At 38.8% G+C, this 27,823-nt stretch overlaps 1 protein-coding gene across 1 annotated transcript; it reads right to left on the reverse strand.

Annotated features, from left to right (window-relative positions):
* Positions 1–1,074: 1,074 nt before the first annotated feature.
* Positions 1,075–27,544, reverse strand: Clca1 (chloride channel accessory 1). Its single transcript, XM_020151348.2, has 14 exons — positions 27,310–27,544; positions 24,132–24,272; positions 23,815–23,962; positions 21,740–21,845; positions 16,857–17,034; positions 13,720–13,938; positions 12,926–13,153; positions 10,004–10,178; positions 8,168–8,274; positions 6,097–6,312; positions 5,317–5,578; positions 4,019–4,189; positions 2,864–3,100; positions 1,075–2,090 (listed from the first exon to the last, which is right to left on the reverse strand). Exons 1-14 carry the CDS (start codon positions 27,469–27,471, stop codon positions 1,702–1,704), a joined length of 2,739 nt encoding a protein of 912 aa, XP_020006937.1. The 5' UTR covers positions 27,472–27,544; the 3' UTR covers positions 1,075–1,701.
* Between the last annotated feature and the right edge of the window lie 279 nt (positions 27,545–27,823).

Consider the following 27,823-nt stretch of genomic DNA (forward strand, 5'->3'; position numbering starts at 1 on the left):
TAGAACAAACTTGCATGTAAGAAACTCTAGTCATAGAGAACTGCCCTTGGGGAATGTAATCCATTCACTCCAAATTTTATCTTTGGGGAAAGCTCAAGAGCTAGTTGCATTGGTTGGGGCCCTGTGTAATTGCCTTTCCCAAGCAATGCAGAAATATTCCTCCATTGGCTTACAGTGAAGGATGCTGTGATTAGTGCTATATTAAACTTCCTGTTGTGGTTATTGTATCGATGTTGCTGATACTGCAGCACTTATCAGCACAGTCCTCTAATTTATTGAGGATCCATGGATAAAATTTCTCTGGAGTCTCAGGACTAGTTAAAGTCTCGCTACTCCTGAGCCTCTGGTTTGCTTTGAACTGCAGATTCTATTAATCTTGTATTCATGTATCCTTTGTCTTGCTTACTTGCAAGCTCAAAATGACATGTTGACATGATAATTGCAACTTAACAGAATATGATATTATGCTTTGGATATGCTGATCCTTGCTTTAACTTTTATTACATATGTACTTCATCCCACCTTTAAATTTTTTTATTGTTTTGTTGTGTGTATCTCTAAATGGCCTCAAATCCTGTTTTGAAATAAAGAAGGTCTTTAACAAGGAAGTAAATTTTGGGTCTATGTAGAAATAATAGCCTAGATATTTTGTCTTTGATCATAAAGACAGCCATTACATCTTGAACTCAGTATGCTAATGGACTGAGAAACTGAAACACTTTCACAGCAATACCAACCCTTGGAGTCACTGGGGACTGCCACAGGACTGGGTCTATATTTGTATCCCTTTTTCCTTTTGTTCTCCTTCCCCTTTTGCCTGTTATGCTTCTAGCTTCTCCCACTGTTTTTCAGCCTTTCATGGGGTCCTCAAAACCCCACTGCGCAAGCAAAATTCTGATAATGTCTACATCCTGATTTCATGATGAAAAAGGCCAACTCTTACTTATTTTTGTATCCTCAGGATCTAGCACAGACCTGAAATGCAGTTATCAGCTGACGAACATTTATTTGTTGAATGAATTGAGTTACATTAAGCAAGTTAATATATGTAAGTCATTAATAGAGCAACTGACACAAAGTGCAAAATGAATGTTTATTTCTCAATCACAACCTTCACACCTGGCCTGAAGCTCTCTTTCCTACTTTATTCCTCATCACCCATCACTGATTCTCATAATTTCATGCACATAACATACATTTCTGTGCTTTTAGATCCTTCAGCATACTGTTTCTTTCTACAAAGTAATCCCTTCCTTAAATACATCATCCTTGCTCAGATTTAGAGAGAAGACATAGTCCTGATGATGTTGGCCCGAGCTTCTAAGTAACAAAGTCAGGCCATTCATACTTGAAACATTTGGCTTTGGATTTCTGGTATCCTTCAAAAGAAAACAAACAACTTTTAGCAACAATATTTGGTTAGCTGGAATTGCATGTCCTTTTCAGCTGGCAAAGCTCTTTAAAATGAATTAAAACGTACTCCCACTTATTGATGCCAGTGCCACTTCTTTCTAGTATTTAAAAATCAGTATTAAAAGAGTAAGCAATGATTAAGTTTTTAAGTGATCTGAGTGATGGGTACATACATACCCAGTTGTTTAGCTTGTATTTTATTATAGTGCACCTACAGAAAATCTGAAATACATTTTAGAAAGTTCAATAATCAAAAATGGATGATTTATGTTTATTTCTCATGAAAACTCAATGCAAGCCTAGTGACACTTGCATTTCCCCTATCCACTTCCACACAATTTTCAAAACTTGAATGCCAGGAATGGTGCTGTTGATATAAACATCAGGGCAAAGTGGCGGAGTGCTAGTAGAACTAGGTGTCTCTGGAGGAGGAATAAACAGAGATACTTGTGCAATGTTGGATATTTCTGATTCCAGATTGGTCTTATCAACAGCCTGAATAGCAATGAAGAGATCCGTCCCATTTTCAAAAATAATGCCTTCTGGTTTAAACACAAAGACTTCCTCAGAGTTGGCCTCCTTCGGGATGAGATCAGTAGTATTCACTTGAACTGATTCATTGAACTTGTCTCTGAGATCAAGAATGCGTGTACTTATTCGAATGATATACTTGTAAGCTAAAAAGAAAAAGGGGGAAAGGATATGAATTGGAATTCAAATCTGAAGCTTTGAAAGTCTACTAGAAATTCTGTTACCATCCCATAAAGTTCCAATGAATAAATGGAATCAGTGGTACAGACTTACAAAGGTTAATAGATACTTTGTGTTCTTGTTTGTGTATCCTGACAAAGCAATAAATGTAAAATTCGATTGGTCATGACTTAAAGCCTCGGTCAGTATTTCTGGGCAGAGGACGGCTTGGCTGACCAGAGGCTGTTTAGTTACTGCCAATTTTTTGACAGTGTTGTCATGCTAATGCTTCTCAAACATTAATGTTGAGAAGAATAGAAAACACAGCTCGTGTTTGTTAGCTCTGCAGTGAGGCCTGAAGTTCTGTGTTTCTAATAAGCATTCTTGCAATGTACATTCTGCAGTCTACAGATCACACTTCCAAAAGGCAAAGTCTGGCAGGATCTGTGATTTCTTCCAAAGATGTTTGTACTCTAATTCCAGTCTTTCTCCAGGAATCACTAATGAAAACAATATTTCTTAAGAGACCTTTTGGCAAGATCATTTCAAAAAAAAAAAAAAAACTGCTGAAACCTCTTTCTCTTCAGGTAGACCAGCTTTTCAAATTTTAAACTTCTTTTATTTAAAAATCTTTACCTTTCATTTCAGAGGACATTCAAAATCCCCCTGCTTTCTGCCCTTGGGGGCATGTCAGTATACCTGCCTGCCTCATCTCCTTCTGCACCTCTGCTTGACAGGGGCCACTCTCTGTTCAGCTTACCTTGCCCTTGATCATAATCGTCCCCAGGAGCTGTCCAAGTCAGATTAATGAGATTGTCCCCTTGGATTCTTGCCTTCAGGTCAGTGATTTGACAAGGTGGAAAGAGGTCAAGGATGGGAGTGTTTGGGACATTGGAGGCCACAAACGAACCTCCCGAAGATGTTCTGCTGAAACACACTTGCTTGTGTTGAAGAGTATTATTAATTTCAGAGCGTGGTGGATTCCATTTGATTTCACCTGTATTAAAAATTACTCAAAATATGGTAAGCAACATCACAAAATGGCTATACTCCCCGTTTTTTATTGGATCACCCTCTTCCTACTCTACTTTTTCCTCCCACATTTCAGATGTTCTGTGACAAGACCCCAAATCAGGTTGCACCAGAGTTGTCTATTTCATGGACATGACTTTCCTACCTGGTTACCTGTGAACTCAGTGTGCTGGCTGATAGGTTTGTCTACTATTCTCCTGTCTGAGCAGGAGGGAAGAGGACGAAAGGAAGACAGTGGGTTTACAATAATGATATTGATATAAATAACAAGTCCTAAGTAGTTATTTTTATTTCACTTTGTGGAAATGATAGTATCAGTGGAAAGAGCTTTATTACAAAATGTTTTAAAATTTACTGAAAAAATAACAAATCACATATCGAATACTCACCATTTGCCAGTAACAGCTTATTAAGTGTATTTCCTTGTTTATTTTTCATTACTAATCTGTGAGGCCATTACCTTTATTATCCCTGTTTTTCAATGGAAGAAAATGAAGTACAAGGAGATTTTATATTTTATTTGTTAGAGATGGAATTTGAACCAAGGCAGTCCAAAGCTATGCTCTATCCACTGGTTTCAAGCAGAGGCTGTTTAGTTCATTTATAAGACAACAGACAATGCCTGGGAACATTTTGATTATCATAACTAGGGGGCTGCTACTGCCATCTAGTGAGTGGAGGTCAGGGCTGCTGCTAAGCCTCCTATGATGGATGCATAAGACAGTGCCCAACAACAAATGATTTATCTGACCCAAAATGTCAGTAGGGGCAAGGTTGAGAAATCATGAATTAATCCTGCACTATTCTGCCTCACAGGCTTAATGGCTTCCTCTTGACCCCAAGCCTTCTACTCAAGCCAGGTTTGTTGCTCCAGATTGCTTACCATTCTCAATCCAGCCAGGCATATACATGGCTCCATTTTGCTGTGGTATTGCTCTCTGTGTGTCTGAATGAGCTCCTCCCAGAGCCCATATTTTTACACTGTATCTACCATTTGTATCGTAAGCTGTAAAATATCTTGAATAGACACCATCATTCTTGGTAGCATCAGCACCTTGACAAAGAAATGAAGGAATTAATGAATATCCTAAAAGAACTGGGCATTTTTATCATTCCAATCTGTGTGTGAGTTAAACTTTTCAAAGCAAAGAGAAATTCAGCATTATCTCCAGAGACTTTGAGGTTTGATTATGTGAAGGATGAGGCCCTACTTCTTTTAACAGTGTATGTGTGCATGTTGGAGATAGTTTTATGTGTGTACATTTTTTCTTCCTGAAATGGTCTTTCTTTTTGAAATCAGAGATCATGTTATGTGTTTCTGTTATAACCAACATAGGTAACTATCCAGTAAATTACCTGTTGAAACAAATTGAATAGCTCTATATATGTGACTGGAGAAGAAAGTGTCACATACTTATTTAATAAAATTCATGACTTCTCCCCCAGGTAGATTTAGGTAGTAAATTCATTCATAGAACTTCTTCCAATAAGGATGCTTGCATCACATTAAGCAGACATGTTCCTTCTGAAAAGAAATGCAGAATTCTCTTTCCCTCTGATAGATTTCTTAGATACAAGAATAATTGGCAGAATGTCCACTTTAGGAGCACGCTAACATAAAGTCAACATAGGTATAGGAATCATATAGAACTGTGATGAAATACACCTCTGCCACTTTTAAAATGTGACAGCCTCTGTATCTTCACCCATAATGTCTCTGTATCTTCACCCATAATGTTGGAATAATATTTTGAAAAGTGTGCAGTGAAAATAAAATGAAGATATGTATGTCTTTGTATATATGTCTTTATATGCATATATATGTTTGTGTTTACACACATATACATATGACGGGGTGGAGGGAGAGAACTTAACATAAAAGAGCTATTAATTTACAATCACTTAGTTTGGAGGTCTGACAACTCTTTGGAGTCTCCGAGCCTCTGGAGCTCAAGCCACTCATGCATTTTGCCTTTGCAGAAGCTAAAGGTAGGGCCTTCTTCATGTTTTCCAACATTTTGGAATGGAGGAATTAAGTGGAAGCAGAGAACTCATTCAACCAGACCCCCTCAGTGCCATTCTCACTGCTTTAACTGTCCTCACAAGACCATGCTTTCCTGCCATTCCCTAGTTGCTTCTTGGAAAAAGAAAGAAGTATTTTGCAATATCTTTGATGGTTACCTGCTCCATTGTCCAGTAATTCCAAGGTAACTGTTTTTCCGTTCACTGATTCAATCAAGGCTGTGACAGTGGCCCTGAGAATTGGAAAGACTCCTTGACGAATATTTGCATAAATTATCATAGGGCTGGGGTATTTGCCTGTGTCCTTGTTCATCCTGGAGGTCACTGTGATTGGAGCCAGATTAGCACTGGATGCACGGGAGGTGACAGTTAGAGTCAGGGTTTGTGAGCTTGCTTGCAGACTGTATTTCCAAAGGCCAACCTGATCAAAATAGATATGGACATTTCCAATGAGTAACTGTGGGTGACAAAGACCTGACTTCAACATCACTTATAAGAAAAGCCTATCTGATACAAGCACGCTACAAACTTATCTAGAAGATGCATCTTTGATACTTTGTCAGTCATGGCAACCGTCAATGTGTTTCAACTAACTGGTTCCCATTGTCAAGAAAATCCTAGTCAGGAAAAATGAGGTCCAAAAGCTGTGTCATTTATCATTGCATGAGTTTTTCAAGAGATAGGCTTTTCAGTTAAAGGAAATAATCTCTCTTTATTTTCTGGACAAAATATCACCAATTTTCTTTCTCTTGACTTGCTTGCAAACTGAATAATTTTTCAAAAGATGAACATTTTTTCATTGTACTCTTCTTGACTCAGTACTGACTCTCCTTTTAGTAAACACTGCCGTTTAAAAAGCTACAATTGCTCTCTAAAAATTTTATTTTGTTAAATTATAAGAAGAAGAAGAAGAAGAAGAAGAAAAAAAAAACTCCATACTGTAGCAATGCCTGGGATTTGAAGGTAGGCCATTTTGGTGTTTGTGTCCACTACAAAGCCATCTTGTTTCTTCCCACTGGGATCCCAAAGAAGGATTTGGGGAGGCTGTGTTGTCCAGGTGACAAGAAATAAGGTTTCCTTTCCCACGGTGCTGTCCACAATCACTGTGCCATTCATCCACTGACTGTTCTTTAGGGTTGCTCCCTTACTCTCCAGCTGTTAAGAAAAACAACTCTTTACTTTCTGGAAAATACAACTCACATCTCATGGTCTTTCTACTCTGCCCCAACTTCCAAGTATCCATAGAAAGCCTTCAGTGATGCTGAGTCCTGGGTTTGGTGTTTAGGACTATTATGGTTCACATCTAATTTCCTTTCTAGCCTTATTTTCCATAATATTCCTTCATCTACTCAAACCAAGCCACTTCCCAAAAGAATCCTTATGAATCTCTGATTTTATCATACTCTGGTTTTCTTAGAAGTGTTTACACTCCTTTTCATTTGTCTAAGCCTTACTCATCATTCAGAATTCAGTTCAAACATCACTTTCTCCATGAAGCTTTCTCTGATGTTCATCTCATTTATTTGATGTAAATCTTCTCTCCTTTCTGTGTGCTTTCCCATAGGGTTTTATTTCTGTCAGTCCTTTAATATTCATCACATTGTTGTTTACTCATAGTTACTAGTGTGCATAGCTCTGGTGTTTTACAGGACTATAAACCCTTATCCACATATAAATTGTATGAAATACAGATAACTCATTGCAAGTGTTACTATCATGGCAGTTCCTATGAAGATAAATGAAATAAATCAATAACCCAGAGTACTGTAGAGTCCCTGCAGAGCAGGGATTGTAGTGGGGAAGGATTAACTGACTTCTGTAGGAAATGTGATTTTGAGAACTGTCTCCTAGATAGTTACCGATTATCCCTAAATTGATACCTGTTTGAATGAACCTGGGCATGCAGCCAGGTTTTCTACTTTCACAGATTGATTAGGAATGATCCTGGATGTGATGCTGAAGACCTGATTTTTGTGGAAGGTTGGTAAATAAGTCCTTCTTAATTCTCATTTCTCCATCTCTCTTTCCCTGTTAGGTTCTTAAATACAAAAGTAATTCATAGACACTGCCTATACTTTCATCAATTTAACTACTTTTCTAGAATATTCTCCTTTCTTTCCAAAACCAGGCCTTTGAGTTTAATTTTCTAAATCTGATCTAAGATCACCCAGATAGGTAGAACTGCTATCTTCTTAAATTGAATAAATTCCACATGACTCAACCTAAAAGCCTATTGTTTTGAAATCTGTCTTTTCGGCTTTGTCATTCCAGGATTCCTCTGTCTTTATGCAAACTTTCATAATAAAAGTCACATATTCACACAGGTGTTAGTGTTGATTGTTTACTCTCTCTAGTTTAAAATATCACATGTGAGTAATTTCTGCACCTACTATAAAAGCATTTGAAAATACATTTGTCCTTTCAAAAAATAGTTCCAAGGCTTTGAAAGATAAGTTGGTTTTCTTGAATTTTAGAATGAGATGGCCCATGAAGGTTTTCTGGTTCATATGCAGAGGGGAAAAGTTTTGGGCCTATGGTTAATTAATGGCAGATCCAAGACTGAGAACTGGGTATTTGGATGGTGTCATGGGTTTTGCACAGTGCAAAGTGCTTTCCATCCATTATATAAAAATTCTGGCAAGTAGTAGGGATTTGAGGCAATGGAAAAACAGAGTAAATAATCTCTAAACACTTGTCCCACAAAATTTGTAATTGAGATGATCTATTCTGAAGAAGATTCTGAGCTAATTACATGTGATGGGTGCTTCTCAGCAAAACAGAAAATTCGTTGTTTCTAGTTTCTATGAAGGAGTCCCTTAGTTTGTTTCCAGACTAGCACACTAATTGCCTTGTTTAGATGAGTAGTGTTGCATTGCAACTGATATTGGACTCAACCTTCTATTGTAATTCAGTACTACAGGAATGTGGAACTGAAGTGTTTAACCATTAAAGCTTCCATCTTGGCTATGATTGTGCATAAACATGAAAAACAGAAAGTATGAACTCCAACCTGGATGGACCGCTGAGATACAGCTCCATTTCCTGATGAAAGGGCCGCAAAAGCATCAATAAGGCCATTGTTCTGAGCCTCATCTGAAGCGTACATCTGTAAACCTCCTAAAATGCAATGCCATTATCCAAGTTATTTTCCAGGAAGCAAGTATTTGCAACATTGTAGCTGCCTTTAAGATAACAGCACACATAATATCAAATATTCCACTTTGTAGAGTAAAATAGATCCACATTAAGTCTATGCTCACATTAACTCAGAATTAATACTGATTTTTAAGTCTATAAATAATTGCCTCACTAACATCTTTGTCATGTGGCTACTTCAACTATCTACAGATCAGCCATAAATGTCTGAGGGGCAAAAATGAATATCATAAAATCTGCAGTTTAAAGGTCATGTACTTTCTACATGAGAGAATCCATTGAGCCTATTCTAACCTGATAGATTTACCCTTATTTGATATATAATTCTAACAAACTTGGCTTTAGAGATATATTTTAAATCAGTAAAGATGTATATGTGGCAACAGCAAGAAATAATAGTGAACAAAGGGACAGTAACAGAAAAGTAAAACATAACAAAAATAAGATTATACACCAGGCCTGGCAGTGTTGGGGTCTTTAGAATAACTACGATAGTTGGTGTGAAATCACTTTTAAACTATTAAATGCCATCCAAAGTTAAGGAAAGTATTTTTGTAATGTCATTGATGTCATTATCCACCCCTTATCCAGGTGTGTGCGTCTCTTCCTCCTGCTCTAAGTGCCTGCTCCTAATGGTTTCTGGATGCCTCTTTTTCCAGAGAATTATTATCAACAAAGACCATCCTACCTAGAAAAATTACACATCCCTCACTTATGTCCTGCCCTGACAGTTCACAGCCATTGACTGACAGACACAGCAATACAAAAGGCATCCCTCTTGCTTCAAGTGTGGCCAAGTCTGTGATGCAGTTCTGGTCCAAAGCCTCCTGGGTGGGGAGTCTTCTGAACTCTAAGTCTACATCTGTGCTTAGCAACTTCCTCTACTCTTGTCCATCCCCCCCCTCATTTTCTCCTGAGAGCCTTCCTTATAAATAACATGCCCCCAGATCCCTGTCTCAGGTTCTGCCTCTGGGACACCAAGTGTAGGAGACGTTAGTGTCAGGCTCAAACAGTCCTGTCAGTGTAATCGTTTTTGTCTCTAATATTATCCTAGGTTAAAAAAGAAGGAAAATGTGCTCAGCTACTTTTCTAAAGAAGCCAGGGGCATTTAGGATCTATTTGAACCGTCTGTGTGTATATGGGACTTAGACGCCTAATACATTGTGTGTTGCATTGTTAGAGTGACCTTCTGCATTGTTCACCAGGCTTTTTATCCTTTCCCTGTGACTCCTTCCCCTCCTCTTGGACTCTTCTTCCTTAGGTAAAGTCAGATGTTTCCCTTCTTTTGTGCCCATCATACTTCCTATTACAAATGGAGCACTTGTACTATGGTAGTATGTATTTAGTGGCTTGTCACTTGTCACCTGCCTCTCCAGGGCTGTCTCTGAGTCAGCTGCCAACTGCAAGTAAGTGTCTCCTGGTTAACCTATTAGATTCCTCCTAGTCCTCATAAGACACCTGGGAAGAGCACCCCATGTCCTCACTAGGGTGCTTTGCTAGTCCTATCTTCTCCAGACTGTCGTAATCATACAACCAAAGCTTTAAAATAACTGGGTAGAGTCAGTGTTAACAGCCACTTAGGGGAAAGGGAGCTAGTTGGTGGAGATGACCCCATCTCTTCCCATCTCCCCTTCCCCTGCTCTCTGGTTCAGTGGAGCTCGATGTAGTGAGAGAGACAATGATCCCTTACCAGTCATTTTGGACAGCTCTTCTAATTCTTTAGCTGCAGAGGGCCCCAGGGCAACTGTGTGGATGATGGCTCCGCTCTGCTTCACCTCGTTAGTGCACCCACTTATAGTGTTGTCCTCCCCATCTGTCAGCAGCACAATTTCAGACCCATCTGTTGTGTATTTCTTCTTAATCACCTAAGGATAAAGTGCAGGGCATAAGTTAGCAGACTTGGGGTGACCAAGGTGTTTGTGTCAATTGCACTTATAAGGGGCAAAGGAGAAATTCCAGAGGAAACAAACAAAGGTGTCTGGGAGTGTTCAGGAGGTATCTGACCATTTTGCAGCGATACAATTTTAGAACAACAACACTACAGAGCTTCACAGATGTCCTTTCTCTTTGCTAGCCTGATACTGGTCCTGTTGGGCAGTACTGGGGACTAACAAATGTTTGTCTACTTTTCTTCACCTGATCTCTCCTTGACAGGCCTCCAGATGCCTTCGGAAAACATCCTCTTAATGGGGTTATTTGGGTGAGATATAGGATCCAGGGGAGATTTTAGCTTGTTTGATACTTACCAGTCTGACACTATCAGCTGTTAATGCCAGGCATTAGTTATGACTAGTCATTAACCATATCTTAGGAACAGATAAAAATTTTCATATCCCTTTTGATTAAAGCAAAACATTTTGTTCCTATTAATCCCCAATTCCTAGTCATCCAAAGAGATCCAGGATGGGACTGAGTCAGTTGGGGAAAACCACTGCCCAGAGAACAAAGCAAAGTCCTGTTATTACACAAACACCACTGCAAGAAGCCCAGGACAGACCTGACCAAGCTCCTGCAACAGGAACCAGCAGGGATCTGAACAGTGGAGGATCCAAGGAGCCTTTGCCTCATTACCCTGAGGTCACACAGGCTCCTCCACCCCACACTCCACTGCAGAAGAGGAACATTCTAAATTTCAGTTGTGCCCTCACTGTTTCACCCATCTAAATGGAAAATGCAGACCCAGAAATTCCCTGGACACCACCATGCCACCTGGCATGAATCATTGCCCCTGGGATTTTGCTTAGCAGGCTTCGGTACAGTGCATCAGTGATTTCACCATCAACCTTCATCCCTCATTTACGTCTTTAACCAAAGTGTGGGTGGTGGCAGAGGCAACAGAACTCAGGTGCCTGGTCTGGAGACTGGATATGCAATAGAAAGTACTTTTAGAGCACTGACCTTCAAGATGGAATAAAAGTGATAGAGGGACAGACAATATTAAGGGAATGGTTGGGGACCATCAAACTACATGAGCTGAAAACTACATGTTTCTGCTGCCACTTGGTTTTTTTTGGGGGGAGCAGGATACTGGGGTTTAAACTCAGAGCTTGATATTCACACTTGCTAGGCAGAAGCTGTACCACTTGAGCCACTCCACCAGCCCTCTGCAGCCGCATGAAAAGCTAGAACAGCCCCAAGACGCATTAGTGTGTTCTATGCCCAACCAGCAAGGTAGAGGGCAGAACTGCCTAAGACTTTGCAAGGTTCTGAGACCTTAGGCCAGCATGTGTCATTCAGCCTCCTGTTCTTTGTTTTGTGAGGTTAAATAGCCTCTAAATAAACCCAGAATATTTGAAGCAATTAAGTACCAGGTATTATTAATGCATCAAATAACTCAATTTATGTTTGTGGGGTTTTTTTTGTTTGTTTGTTTTTTGCTTTTTAGTGAAAGTGGTAGTAAAGTTTATTAGGAAAGGAGTACACTTTCAATAGTCTGAAAGCATGTTGTCTTTGGGGTGAGAATGAGAATGACCTCAATTTAATTTTATTTACTAAGGACTTCCTGTATAAAGGACATTGTGTCAGCAGCCTGGGAGGTAAAAAGATAAGTCTCATCCTTAAGGTTTTACTTCATTTAAACACATGATAGACTATAAGAAGACCCTAGAAATCTTAAGAGATTTTTTAAAAAGAGAGGATTCAGAAAGACAACTTTCTATACAGTTGAAAGGATCAGGAAAGATCTCAAGAAGTAGATGGTGTCTGTGATGGGTGTTTGAAGAGTGAATGTGATTTGAGATTCAAAGAATGGAGGAAAAAGTACTCCAGGTGAGGAGCTAGCCTGACACAAATGTGGATGCTCTGAAGGACAGGTGATTCATTTTGCTTAAACACAGGATACCTGGAAGAGAGTCCCTGGAAAGGTAGGTAGGTGCTTTATCAAGAAAGAGCTCAAACATTAGATAGAGGAATTTCTACTTAATTTTGTTGAAAATGAGGGGACGTGGATATCTAAGTGAAGGATGATGTGTTTAGATGGTCAAATGAGATCTTTAGATATGACTGCAACACAATCATAGTTACAGTTCCTAAGGCCTCTGCTTCTTTCCCAAAAAGAGATGTGTGCCCAGAAATTTGGAGTGTTCACCTGCCTCAGAGTTGCACCATATTTGAAGGTCTTTTTTTCTCATGGAAGATACTCTTTAATATGCATGTGTGCCTATATTCTAATGAATCCCCTTTGTACAATACGTGGTCATAAAAATGATAATAAACAAAAAAGAGAGCCCTTTAGTTTCTTGCTTACCTTTCTCTCATGGCACTAATTACAATCTGGGGGTGTGCATCCCCCCAATACGATTATACTCTCTGTGACAGATGTGGTACCTGTTTGACCTTCCTGGTATTCTTAGTGCTTGGCACACCACAAACACTTTGAGTGCAGGCTTGCATGTGAAAAGCATGAATGCATGGATACAGAAAAGTACGAAGGCATGAATAAACGAATGAATGAATGAGCGAGTGAATAGCTCAAGAGGCCTATGTCTTTGCATCATTTGAACCATTGCTAATTCAATTAGGTACTAGGCATGTTTGTTAAAATAGGAGATGAAAATTTCATAAGAAAAGAGTCTTAAACACTGGTAAACTACAACAGGGAAGCACATCTTACAGTAAATGCCGATCGAAGCCCAGAGCAGATGGATGTCCCTCCTGTGGAAACGGTGGGTAAGCTTTTGGTGAGTGCATCCCTGTCGGCTCCACTGTTTATCTGTATGAGTTCACTTCGTACATAGGCAGTGCTGTCAAACATCACCATCCCAACCCAGGACCCTTCCTCCACTGTCTGCAGCAGGAAAAGCTTGCCGGCTTGATTCATTCGGTTAAGGCGGTTATCACTCTGAATGGACAAATAGGAGAAAAGAAGTCAGGTTGGGTTTGAATGAGCAAATTAATAACAACATAGGCTAGAGGGCATTTGGGAGTGGCTGCCTCAATGTAGAGTAAATAACAAACAGCTTAGTTGAGGCATATCGTCTATGGGGGAATTTTACATACATATTTGGAGCATCTTTAAGTAGACTGCTTGGTCCCTTGCATAAATAGGAAAAGGTAAAGCTATATTACACAATCATTGAAGTATAATGTTTGCACTAGTGATAGTTCTCAATAAGTCATATATATGACTATAGACTTATATTTTGTTAGCAAGATGTAAAAATTGTTAAGCTTATGTAATTCATCAGATCTTTGCTCATCAATTGAAACCAGTTTAATTTGGTAAATGAGACAGTTGATACTGAATCTGTGGAATGCAGGTGAGGTGAGCATTCTCGTGGCAACGCTGTTGCAATTGTTCTGGCCCTTGTGTTATATTTATTCCCAGGTAGTTCCAAGTTGTGGTCCAGAGCGTATCGTACACATAGGTATGATCAGCGTCTGGAAGACCAGGTTCAGTAAACTTACCGACATGCTTCCAGACTTATCAAGGACTAAACACACAATTCTTTGTCCAATCTGTAGCAATGAGAAGGTGGGTGTGGGTGGCTGGCTTGTCATAGGAGTGGTTTTCTTAAAGTCCTCAGATTCACTGATGACTTCCCATGTGCTTCGAAGGTTGCATCTTTGGTTTTGCAAGTTTGGGGCTTCTTTATTGTGGTTTTGTTCTGTACAGAATTCGACTACCTGAAATTGTCAGTAACATGATATAAATAACTGCAAACTATTTATTAAAATATCTAATAATTTAACGCCCCCATTTTCCCCCAATCTGTCTTGCTAACCTATAATATTGCAAAGCACTGCTGGAGAAAATCACAGTCATGATCCAGAGTCCTATCTCAAACCAACCTCACTAGACCTCCAGTACTCCTTAGCAATCCATTTATCTGCTCTAGGCAGCTTGCTTCCTTCCTCAGATTTGCTGTTTTAAGCCATCACCACTCTTCAAGCCACCCTCTTCAGCATTCTTTTCCTGGTATTATCTTATCTTTCCATTCTTACACCACTACACTTGACTTCCTTATTTCTCACTCACTGACCAATACCCCACATTACAACCTTCAACATCCACCACCATTTCAGCTCTGTAAAATTCACTTGGATATCCCAGATTTCTCAAATTCCCAGTGCTCATAAACAACCTCAACACCTTTCTCTAACTCTGTTCCTCATCCTCCCATATTTGCTAGCTTTATGTCACCACTATGCATTCAGTTACCCAAATCAGGAAACTGGGAGTTTCCCTGCCTTCTTCCCCCTACAAAATAACCAAAAGTAATACATTTCACTTTATTTCCAGTTTATTACCTTTTCTTTCTTTTTAATGGAATCTCCATCATTCAAGCCCTCATGGCTCCTTCCTCAGACTACTGCAGTCTCCTATCTCACTTTTCCATCTTGCTTTCCCTCCAATTTGTCCACTCCCCACAGCTGCCTGTACAGCTCTATCCTCGTGTACAAAGACCCTTAATGTGATTAATGATTGCTCGCAAGCCAACTTCTCACTGCAAGCAGCAGTCTCTAAGGTTTGGGTTTTTGCTTTGTTTTCCATTCCCATTCTGGCTTTGCATTCCAAGTCTCTAGTTTCTCCCACTATAGCCAGACTTCTATATCACTGGGTCTTGGTACTTTATTAAGAAGTTCCTCCTCCATCTTCTGCATTGTAAACTCTACCTTCATGTTTCAGCCTAAAGGTTACTGCCCAAATGTTCTCTCATTTTCTATCCTTCCCCTGGAGAATTTCCACTCTGCCCTCTGTGACCTTGGAGTACAGTGCAGAAAGATCAGTAAGGCCCCTTTCACCTTGTAGTGTACATGTTGGGCTATACACACACCTATGGCAGAAACATCAGTAAGGCCCCTTTCACCTTGTAGTGTACATGTTGGGCTATACACACACCTATGGCAGAAACCTGACTCAAATTTTGCTTCCTCAAAATTTGGCCCAGTGTCTGACATGTAGTAAAATTTCAATGTAAGTTTGTTGATTTTTGAGCAATCTTAACCTCTTTTTTTTTTTTTGAGTAACCTTACTTTTTTTAATCTACAAAATAGTGATAGTTACTATGCAAGAACTGCATGAAAACATATGCCATAGCATCAATACTAACACAGTCAATATTTGATGGTTCCTTCCCTTTTCTTTTTTGTTTATATACTTAGTATTTGGGGGACTAAAACCAGGAGGCACAGTATACAAAGGAGGAATAAGTAGTTCCTCCTCTTGGCAACTTTATAGTATTATCATTCAATTAATAATCTCAAAATCTGGAATTCTAGTAATTTAGAAAGTAATCATTAGTTGTAAAATACTTGTATTTCTCTTTATTTGCATTTTTCAGGTCCTCTGCTTTGGTAGTGTTGTCATATTATCAGTACGGCTACTTTTAGCAAGGTAACCTGAAAACATTTTGTGTAAGTCCCAGGCAGATTTTTCTAAAGCTGGTTGTGCACCAGATTTAATTCTGTAGCTAATTTAAAATGCAGTCAGTCTCCAACTTATGACGATATGACCTACAATTTTTTTTACTTTATGATGGTATGAAAGGGATGCACATTTAGCAGAAACCATACTTTGGTTTTTGGTATTTTCTGGCATTAGAAATTCTTGCAATGCTGGATAGTGACAGTGAGCCATGGTTTCCAGGCCACAACAAGGCCACAAAAAGGTAAACAACCAATACTCTAGTGCACTGTGTTGCTAAGCTATAATGTTCTATGGGTGCATGAGATTCATTTTCAACTCATGGTATTTTCAACGTGGGATAGTTTATTAGGACATAAACATATGATAAGTCAAGGGCCACTTGTACATTATCTGGGACCCCCTCTTGGAAGTCTGAATAGATCTGAAAATGGACTGCAAAACCAGATGGAAGGATGGGCCTTGTGAATCATGGTGCATCAACTTTAAAAATTCATGTCACATTGGTATTGATAGACTCTTGCAAGTTATTTCACCCTCCATTACAGAGGGAATACATAATTTTCTGTATAATACTGGGAAGTTCAGAAGGTTCCCACTAAAGTCAGTTAGCTGATACATTTAATCTCATTTGGATAATTAGTCAAAGTTTAATTTGTTTTAATGACAAACTGGTCATTTAAAAACACCATAAAAAATATTTTAAAGCTATTGAAATTATGAAAAAAAAATTCCCAAGGGTTTTAACAGTATGAAAATGATAGAAATTTTTCAGTTAAAAACAAAGGCAAATTTTATGCAGCCTGAGAAGAACTCTTGGGAAGCTTAAGGACTGCTGTTCTTGTCTTTGTTAACTAGTCCTAGTGTCCCTGGCAGCTCTCATCTAAGAATTTTTGTGCTTGCATGACTTGAAGGGGATTTGAAGAAATCCCATGCAGGTAAAGCCAGTAGAAGGGAGATGGCGAAGAAGAAAGAGCGTACATAGGACAGGATAAGGGGGGTGTTGGCTTTATCCCTGATTGTGCTTCCAGCTTGACGCTCGAGAATCAGCTGCGGACTTCCCTAAAGCTGGTAGTTTCCCTGAAATTTGATCTTCTCTTGAAGTACCTAAGTGAAAAACTTCACCAAATTCATTAACAGTCTGGGGGAGGAAATGAAAAAAGAGTAAGGAACTTACAGAATCAATACTTTGTGCAAACATTATGGAAGCCTTCTCAGTCTGTTGTGTTTCCGGTACGAATTCACATTCCTTTTCATACGTTCCTGTTAATTTGTCGATTCTGCATGCTTTGGTGATACAACTGCCTCCCTGGCACTTCTTTACCACGTTATCACCAATAATATCTGCTGAACATCTGAAAATACATTAAGGTTAGACGTTGAGGAACGTAGTCGTTTCAGTGGGTTTGACCCTGGACTCAGTTTCCACAGATTGCCTTGTGTATGATTTCTTCTAAACGAAGGAACAAGCACATGACCATAGTTGGTAAAACTTCTGAATTTTCACCAAAGTCATTTCTGTGGCCAGAAAGTAACTGAGGTCCCTCAAACAGTATCAGAATTTATTTCTAGGTAGCAGAAAAGCTAAATCTTGCTAATGACTCTTGTTAGCATTGGTGAGGATCATGGTTCTAGACTAGGCACCTTCTAATCTAGTCTCTTCATTCCTACAAAAGCAGGAGCTGCTCTCCTTTCTCCCAAAGATTTGCTGACATTTCCCATTTGCACATTTGTTTTTTTCCTAATTGCATTATTCCAGATAGTTTTTGCAGAGTAATTTTATATTCATGCATACTGTAAATGTTTTATATTATATGCTTATGAACTTTGTTGTTATAAATGGAATGCTTTCCCCCTCACACTTTATTTTTTAATTATCCTTCTGAGGATATCAACCATACATGAGGATGAAAGAATATTTAGAAAATCACATAAAGTATAAAGAAGAAAAGAAAACGCCATGTCTGACCACGTAATTAAACTATTGTTCACGCATTGAAGCGGTTTCTATGTATCAGCATATGACATTGCACACATAGCTTTGTTTTCTGCTTTTAAAAAGCAGCACGTTGGTGTTCTTAACATTATAACATATAACTTAATATTCTTGTAAAATGTGATTTTAATAATTTCATCTTTTGGTATTATGATATGAATTCAGCCTAACTTAGTTTCTCCTTTAATTTGTTGGTACTAAAAATAAAATATACAAAATTTTACATGAAGTTTTGACTGTATTTCCAAGTTTGTCATGTGACTGATTCCCAGAGTAAAATATCAAATACAAGAGTTTGAACATTTTAAAGCCTATTGTTACAGCTTATTCTCTCATTTCCTTAAAAGGGATTTTTAAACATGAAGTTGCTGGGTCAAGAACCAGGAAAAAAATTAGAACTTTGATTTGTGTCACCCAGTGGTTTTCCAGGAACGTTCTTCCAATTTATGTCTCTAACAGCTGTCATGAGAACACTCAAGCCAGTGACAGTCACTTGCTCGCTGACAGTTGCAGCTCATCTTTGTGCAGTTCACATCTCTGATTACTAGTAAGCATGGGCATTTTATATGTTTGTTGGTTGTTTATCTTTCTTCTTTTGTGAATTATCTATTCTTTGCTTTTGCCTATTTTTCTACCGGGGTTTCACTGATTTTCAAAAGTTCTTCATGTGTGACAATAGTAAGGTCCTAAAAGTTTGATTTTTTTTAATCTTTTTTCTAGTTTTAAGAACATCTTTTTATCTTTTAACTAATGTATTTATTTATTTAGAGACAAGGTCTCACCATGGATTGCAAATTAGCCTGAACTCACTATGTAGCCTGGGCTGACCTTGAACTCCAGTCCTTCTCATTCAGCCTCCCAAGTGCTGAGTCATGTGCCACCATGCCAGCAGCTTTTTTTAAAAAACATTTTTAGTTTATATTTGGCTCATGTGCAGTGAAAATTTTAATTTATATTGTTCTTTTTTGTTTGTTTCTTTGGTAGAACTGGGGTTTTAACTCAGGGCTTCATGCTTGCAAAGCAGATGGTCTTCTGCTTAAGTCATAGCTTCAGTCCATTTTAGTCTGGTTATTTTGGAGATGAGTCGTGCAAACTATTTGCCTGGGCTGACCTTGAACCATGATCCTCCTGAGCTCAGTCTCCTAAGTATAGGATTATAGGCATGAGCCACTGGTGCTCTGCACATTGTTCTTTTAGTTATGTCTTTTTCCTTTTTTTTGAGATGGATCTCACTATGTATCCCAGGCTGACTTTGAAGTCACCATTCTCTTGTCTCAGTCTCCTGAGTGGTAGGATTAGAGGCGTGTACCACTATGGCCATCTCTTTTACCAATTCTTATGAGTATAGAAAAATCTTTACTACATAGCAATTTGATATTTATTAGTAGTTATTAATTTGGAATATATTAGTAATTCTTAAATACATCCAAAGACTTTTATTGCACAGATTTTATATTTATTAAGATTTGATATTAATATTTCTTAATTTTGCTTTCATATTTAATGAATCTATTCAACTGGAGGAGGGTCTGTTAATTAATTAAAAAAGAAATCTTATGTTTCATGACAGAATTATAATTCAAACTATGTTAAATGGTAAATTATTATATATGAAAATGACTAACTGTCCATTTAGTTTTATAGTATATTTAAAATTTGGCAAGTAAAAGTACCCTGTATTACAATTCTTTTTCAGAAATGATCTTAGTTGAATGAGCTCTAGGACTATACTGTTTTGTTTTTTTCAGAGGGGGTCTTATTATGCCATTTAGCCCAGGTTGGCCTAAACTCAAGATCTTCCCATCTCAGCCTCCCAAATGCCTGGGTTTACAGGCATATACCACTATATTTAGCTTTTAAGATTTTTAAAATAAGATGAAAATGGTTGTTCTTTTGACCAGAGTTTCATAAAACTTACATATCAATTTTTATTGAATTTATGGCTTTAATGTATTGAAAGTTTCTCTACCTTAATTTTCTTTTAAGCCTTTTAGAATGACTACAGTTTTCTTCAAATGTCTTCTACCTTTTTTAGAGCTTTTTCTACTACTCTTCTAAATGGGGTATTCTTTTCTTTGGGTTTTTCTAAGTGGACTACATATTATTTGCATAAAAGCCACTTTCTCGCTTCCTTTCTGGTAGCCCTTTTTTGTACCTCCCTTTTTGTACTATTGCTTCAGCTATGACTTCCTAAGCGAATTTAGATAACTACAATCCCAGTGACCACTCTCGTCTCATTCCTGGGAATTCTTTAGAGTTTTGCTGTTGGTAATAAGTTGGCATTGATAGATATTCTGTATCATATTAAGGTAATAGCCTGTTCTGGGCAGTACTATCATTTTGGTGATTACTTCTAGGCCTTGAAATAATTAAAAAGTTTGAAAGATAAGGACCAATAAATATTATTGATATATTATAATACAATTTATTTTTAAGAGGACACACCAATCATATCAGTCTTGCTAATGGGGTACATAGTTATCTGTGGAAGGAAGAATATACTGATATTAAGAAGGAATATGTACTAATCTGCTTTTCTCTCAAGGGACGATATATTGTCTTACTATATGGAAGCGTAGAAAAGAGAAAGGGGAAAGGCAGATGTTGGGTTTGGAATGGTGCCCAGTGGCTGAGATTTGAAAAGTCAAGCCAACATATGATCATGTCAGGGAAGTGACCGTGGGCCATGTTCTGTGCAATGCAGAAAGTAGGAGCTGAAGGAAGCCAGCCAACTAAGCATGGCTATAGGAAGCATTGTGTTACTTGTCTGTTTATGTTGCTAGAGTTCCAACAATGAGCGAAGATATAATGGAAGTGCACTGGGCTGACAGAGATTGAATGGGAGAAGTAGAGACCAGTAATGTTCACATGCGGGAAATGAGAGGGTAAATGTGAGTTCTGTACCCAGTGCAGCTTTTCTTGGAAATGACTGTACAAAGTGTAGATGGTAAGTGAGACAAAGATGCATTCCTTTAAAGAGCCATCTACCCAACAGGACTGGAAACAGAAGTGGAGAGGGTGTTGTATCAACTTCCAGTCTTTAGAAATAGGTAATTGCTGCACTGAGGCATGAGGATGATGTTTGAGGTTTACCTGGGTTACAGAGAGAGTGCTAGGCCACCTGAGCTAAGTGGTAAGGCTGTGTATCAAAAAATCAAATAAATAAATAAATGATTGCTTTTTAACTCAGGAATAAATCAAGTTACTTTTGAAATATTGGAATACCATTTTTTTTTTACTTTACTTGATGTGTATATCAATTACTTATCTAAAATTACATTTTGGGTTGCTGGAAGCAATACGAGGCCTCAGTATGTTTGCTAGCCCCTTAATTCTACCAACTGGACTTCATTATCCTTTTATTTAAAGTCTTTGCCTCTATTTTTTAGAGAGCTTTAACTACAATGTTTTTTCACTCCATCTGTCAGGTGTTAGCATCTGAATTATGCCAACTCTTTAACATAAACTGGTAGGTTCCCTATCACTCTATGTTTATACTAAAGCTGTCTATACACATGGAAGCTGTTGTTTGCAAGAATTTGCCCAGAAAAACTATGGCTGCCAACAGTACTTTCCAAGTGTGATTCAGTTTTGTTTACTATTGATACCACTGGTTTCAATTTGAACTCTGAGATGATTTTGTTTTGTTTTGCTTTTAACATTTAGACTGTCTTTTAAGGTAGTTCCTCAGTCTCTTCCAGGCCCATTTATAATGGATAATATTCTGCATCAAAGAGCCCCCAGTAGTCCTGCTTGGGTCATGGATTCTGTTGCAGGAAGATGGAGACACTGTATGTTACCTATACGATTTATTAGAGTTATATACTTTTTTTTAAGAGGGAAATGATTTATAGCTGCAAAGCAGAGAATTCAATTTGTTGAAACACTTGTAAAATAAACAAAAGTGGTAGTTTTGTGGAAATTTGAAAAAGAATGCACTAAGAAAGAATAACTTAGAGATGGAAAATAAGACAGAAGGCAAATTTTCTTAAAGTAATCAATTCAAAGAAAAATTGGTTTCACGTTAAAATTGTTTTGGATATGTGAAGCCTAAATGTACATACCTTACTGCTTTGGGTTTTCCATTGGATAAGTAGAATTTCTGGTCATTATTGTATTCATCAAACACTCCCCATCTTAGATGGGCCCACTCATGGACAAATGCCCTACCTGTGAGAAAATATTTTAAACACCAGAATACAGTAAGTATTTTAAAATAACCTTCTCATACATGGAGAAATTAATTCTTCTCAATGTTTATCCTATGTTGCTAGGTTTGAATGATCTATTACAACAAGTGTACCTTTCTGTAAAATACAAATACTTATTTTGGCTCATCAAATGTTAAGTAGGCATCTAGAAAGACGAGCCGGCTGCCCTGTCCTCACCCAGGGCTCCATCGAGTGGAGGACACTCACGATCAAATAACTAAAATGCCTGTGGCATGACAGTTAAGTCCAGTTCCTTAGCATGGCATTGAGGATGCCTGATGATTCAGGCCTGTTCCTCTTCACAGCTTTATTTCCTGATGTACTCCACCAACTTTCAAAACTCTACAATTGCAATAAATTTCTGAATTTTAAGGCTGTAGGCCACACAATGCTCTGTTCATCTCAGGTCCTTGGAATTTCCTTTTCTGTCTTTGCCCAATAACTCCAATCCTTCTTTCAAAATCCACCCAGATGTCTTCCCTGACACACTCAGACTATATCAGCCTCCTGCTGTGCACTTCCATTACATCCACTATGCTACCTTTGCTGCTTACTTGCTTTGATCCAAGTTAGACTCTTATCTCTGTGGAAACAGGCACTGTGGCTTCCTCACTGAACTATCTGGGTTTGTAGTGTCTAGAAATTAATAGGCTCTCAGTAAAATATTTATTAAACCTGGAAGAATCTTAGTGACTTATATACAAAACTTAGTTTTTCTGAACTGTAAAGTCAAAGGTTGCATTTGGAGGGTTGGGCAAGCAGAGACGTGCTAAGGAAGCCCTAATAACCCACACTACGGATTTGCACTGTACTCTGTAGGTGCTGGTAAGGTAAGGGAGGACTGTCGGGGAGCAGAAAGGAGACATTATAAAGGAATGGTTTCATATATGACCATGATAATTAGAGCAGGCTCAGGAATGAGATGGAGCAGTTTGGTAAACTAATTTGATACATATTTGTTGAACCACAGGCTGGGAATTTTCTGCTCCTGTTTTGGAGGTGAAATGGAGTGTTGCTGAACAACCAAGAGGTAGGTTTGACCCTCCCAGATCAATGCTGTAGTGTATTTGGGGCTCCATTTGCATGGAGGCAACAGGCCGCATTTGTTTGGTTGCTTATTTTCTCTACCTTGTCTGTTCAAGTAAAGAAAATCAAACTGATTCTGGAGGGTTCTAATCTTTTTGAGACATAAAGAAATCTAATGTAGTTATTTAATAACCAGTCACATTTGAGCATACTTAGAAAACACTTGCTACATGTGCTTTGTTGCTTGTTTGACATTCCCTCCAGTTTGCTCTATATGGCTCATATAAATTTGTTTTCTGAGACAAGGTCTTATTATATAGCCCAGGCTGGCCTTGAACTTGCAATGCTCTTGCTTCAGCCTTAGCTGAACTGCAAGAATATTCTGTTTGCTCTTCATAGAGTGGCACACAGATCAACAGTGTTAGCATCACCAGGAAACTTGATAAAAATGAAGACTGAGTCCCCCCAAGGCCTCCTGCATCGGGATAGGCGAAGATCAGTTTATAATTTGAATGCACGTAAAGCCTGAGCGCTGTATAACACCACCTGGTGGCTGCCACATGAATTGCAGGAAGGAACTTGAGCACTGTCTCCTCAGATCTACAGCAGCCTAACACTACACACAGTAATTACCTTACCTGGCACTATAATAATTTCCCAAAGTAAAATACAACATTTATACACATATGCAAACTAATAAGTAAGATTACGCCTGAGAAATGAACTATTCAGAATTCCTGTTTTAAGTGATGAAAAAACATGGTTTTTTTTTTATACTCGGTTTATACATAGTAATTCCTACGTGGGATCACTCATGAAGATGAGGAAATTGTTTCTCCACTTTGAAAACACAGTTACTATATTGTGAGTAACATAGTGGAATATTTTATCTGTACCCATACCTTGTGGTCCATATTCAAGCGACTTCTTTCCTGCTAAGAAGTCAGGAGTCAAATGAATCCTTTCACCCATTTCTCCACACATTCCTACTTGCTCAGTGTAGGGTTCGTCATTATCTGGAGGATTACGTTCAGCAACCAGAACATCAGCCTAAAATTTAAAAAAAACTTTATTATCACAGCATTTTTTGCAAAGAAATTGACCTCATTCATACTGAGTATTTAGAAATAATTTCATTTGATTCTAGAGTATTTTGATTTAAAAAAAGAAACTTAGATTACAGAAGACAATGAACTTTGAAAGAACTTGATGCTCTCACATTTTTGAAGGTCTCGAGTTTTGGCCTCACGTAGTCAGGTTTTGTTGTCCAGTTTTCAGGAATCAAAATGGCCACACTTTTGAAGTAAAATCTTTTCCCTGTTGCTTCAAACAGGTATGGAGATGCCTGAGTCACCATGTCCTGGAAAGAAAGAAGACACGTGTAAGGACTATGAGTGAATAACTGTATGTATACTTTACTTTTCAAAAGACTGGCTGGGAAGAGGAAATGTGGAAATACCTTTATTAATAAAGCAGCTAACCTTTCTGAGCATTTACCACCTCCTGGGGGCCACGGGTAACGGTGAGCAATGCGCCTCTAGACGCAGCTGGTAATTCTCTGTGATTCACCACGTCTTGTGGGATGTTAGGCACTTTCCAATCCTGAACTTACAAAATGGAGAATTCTAGTGCCTACCTGATAAGGTTGGAGTGAGGAATAAAGTAAAATGGAACATGTGGAGCAGTGGGAGCGATGCTTTCTTAGCACAAGTGCTCATTAAATGTCATGTGGTAATTTCATTGCATTTGATACCTTGAGCATCAACAAACATTTGAGAGAGAATCTGAGAATTAGAGAGTATATTCTCAAGGTTTTACAACAAAGAGCAGTGGAGGGAAGCTCGAAATGAATGTGACCTCAACACTGGCTGCATCTCAAAATAATTGGGGATTTAATATTAAACTAAGTTAAATTTAATACTAAGTGAATGTTATGGCAGCATGTATTTTTGTTGTAGTACTGAGAGTTAGATATTAAGAAATGACATCATTATGCATTTTCAAATTACACATAGCTTCATTTCTCCAAAATGAGAGCGCAGCAGTATCAAACGCTTCTGCAGACTCCCTCACTGCATCATGACAAGATAGGAGAGTCTTAAGCGATCGCTGTGGGAAGGACCACTGAGTGTTGACAGAGGAGAGAAGGGAAATCAAGCATTTTGAGGCAGGCAGAGGAGGCGCCTGCAAGGGAGTTGTAGAAGGACAGTTGGTGCACGCCACGCTGTGGGATGAGGAGTAGGAAGTGACCAGTGCCTTGGGCACGGTGGGTGAGTCAAGTTAGTGCAAGGGAGACAACAGCTCCCTGTGCACAGGCTCAAGAGAGCCAGGGGTGAAGACATGGAGAAGTGAGGCAAGGGTTTGTTTATTTTAACGGAGACTATTATAACATTTGTATATGAATGGAAAGGCTGATAATGCAAAAGAAATAAGGGATCATTGCAGGAGCAAAGTCTTGGCTGGAGCAGATCTGCACAAGGCTCTGGGCCTAGGGGAGACTTTAGGAGAACAGTTCACAGCATATGGGGAGGAGGTGCTTGGATATCGACCCAAGCTGAATCCTGCTCCTCCACTTCCCAAGGGGACAAACTTAGGGAATTTATTTTATCTTTCCAAGCCTTACTTCCCTCCTTTCAAATAGTGACAATAATGGCTGCCTTTCTAGTTTTTTTTTTTTAAGTAATCTTAATGATTTGCATTTCCCTCTTACAAAAACCCACACTTTAAAAATCACTAGGAGAGTTTCACCTTATATTCTTGTAAAAAATTTTAAAATAGAGTTAAATTCAGCAAAAATTTTCTAAGAAGAGTGTTATATTACAATTTGACTTGTGAGATGTGAATTTTCAGTGTCTCCCAGGAGAATGAACAGGTAATAGGAAATGCTCTTGTCTTCCATGTTTTAATAGAAACATGTGACATCTGTTTCAGATTCTCAGAAGATGACTTCATATCCAAGTAGATATTTAACTTTCCAGTGAGAGAAGGGTGGGAGTGAGAGCCTTATAGTGTGGGCCCAAACTCCTTAAGGATAGGAATAGTTTTTTCACAACTGGATTCCTGGTGCCTGACATGATGTAGATATTCTAAGCATTTTTGAATGAATGAACAAATGACTGACTGAATAAATTAGTGGCAAACTGTGGCAACCATGCCAAGACAGGCAGTGCTTGTTTGTGTGTGTGTGTGTGTGTGTGTGTGTGAGGGAGAGAGAGAGAGAGAGAAAGAGAAACAGAGAGAGAGAGAGAGACAGAGAGAGAGAGAGACAGAGATAGAGTCAGAAACAGAAACAAAGAGAAAGAACAGGATAACCCTTCTCTTCTGTGAAGTGTGCACCCAGGGTTTCCCCAAGGAACATCTGCAGAAGCACTGATGCTGTGACTGGAACTGCTGCAGTGCCCTCTACCAGTCATGTAGGGGGAAATCTTGAGGACTGTACAGCTGAACCAAGTATTTTAAAAGCTTGATTTAGAGGCTCTGCCCCTACAAGGGCACCAGGGGAAGTCTCCCCTGGATCTTGGAAAGATTCCAAAGTTCAAGGTGAGTGAGGTTCCTCAACACTACAGATCTGGAAATGGAGAGGAACATACTGATGTCATTTCCAAGTTCAGAGGCCACCAAGACTCTTACTTACACAAGACTAACTCTGGATGTGCTAGGGCGAAATTCCAGGGTGGTCTTTTATAAGGTATTTTCATCTTATTTCTAACCCTTTGCTGTTTTCTAAGAGCTTCTCTTATCCCTTCACCTGACAACAGTTTGGACATCTCTCTCAACAAGCAGCTTCTTTGTGCCTTTCCTCCCTCCTTGGAAGAGGTTAACAGGGTGAGGTGCTGCCTCTCGGCAGCCCACCAGGAGAGGACCCCTTGCTTTGAGACTGATAAAAATGCAGGGTTCCTCCCACTGGAAGGGTCTGGGTTGTTACAGAGCTTACATCCTGAGTTCCTATGCAGCATCACAGGGAAAGGGGTTACAATTAGGGGAATAAAAAGAGCCTAACATGTGCCAGCAGTAACATCAGACAAAGGAATTACCCTCTGCACATCTCATGATATCTGCCAAAGACAGCTGAAGCTTCCCTAATGTAGAACAAAATAACTTTTAGTGAAATAGTCCACAATCAATAAATACATCATTTATTAAGTGCCAATGACGTATCTAACTTTGAGTTATGTGTGTTGATTTTATTCCATCCTTCATAGGAATTTAATGGCTGAAGGGTTATTATTTCCATTTTACAGATGAAGAAACAGACTCAGCCATAGAAAATAGCTTGCCAGTGTCATGCAGTGAAGTGGGAGAGCTGTCATTCTCTTTATCACTTCATTATGCTTGTTCAGATAATTACTATTGATCACTAACCACCAAAGCACAGAGAATTACCACTTTGAACTAACCTTTATTTGTTGAATGAGGGCTTCATCCTCTGACACATTGGGGTCAATTGCAATGATGATGCCTTCATAGCCGTTGTTGTTCAGCTGAATGAGAGAATCGCTCAGGACCCCTTCTAGAAGGTGAAGGATCAAGATGAAGACAGAAGTCTTCAATGACCCCATTGCTGTAAATCTCTCCCAATTTCTCTCTGAAAAATGTTGGTTAAGGAGGCACGGAGGTGCCTTTCTTTACCTGTGTGTGTATATATATACATCTTTGAAAATGTATTTTTTGAGTTCAAAAGGAGTATTGGGCTTTGCCAGATCCTGGAGTGAGGGTGGGGGAGTTCCACACCCAGTTCTCTAGAAAGACTCACCCTTGACAAGCAGCTTGGCCATTGAAAGATGTGTTTACTTACAAATATTTGCGCAGTGAGTGACATTGACCCACCTAACACCAACACCTCCATTCCTTGGCTGCCCAACAGAGGCTTCACTGCTTTGCATTTTCAATAAGTGCAAGCCACGAATCCAG

Source organism: Castor canadensis, chromosome 7 (assembly GCF_047511655.1).
Source record: "Castor canadensis chromosome 7, mCasCan1.hap1v2, whole genome shotgun sequence".
Lineage (NCBI taxonomy): Eukaryota > Metazoa > Chordata > Mammalia > Rodentia > Castoridae > Castor > Castor canadensis.

What these genes read in the sequence shown, in the direction of transcription:
- Clca1 (XM_020151348.2), bottom strand. Translation starts at nt 27,471, where the DNA reads ATGGGGTCATTGAAGACTTCTGTCTTCATCTTGATCCTTCACCTTCTA. An exon ending in AGAGCTGTCCAAAATGACTG is followed by an intron (nt 8,275 to 10,003) that starts GTAAGGGATCAT and finishes ATTGCATTTTAG; the next exon opens with GAGGTTTACAGATGTACGCT. An exon ending in CGATTATGATCAAGGGCAAG is followed by an intron (nt 2,091 to 2,863) that starts GTAAGCTGAACA and finishes TTTTCTTTTTAG; the next exon opens with CTTACAAGTATATCATTCGA.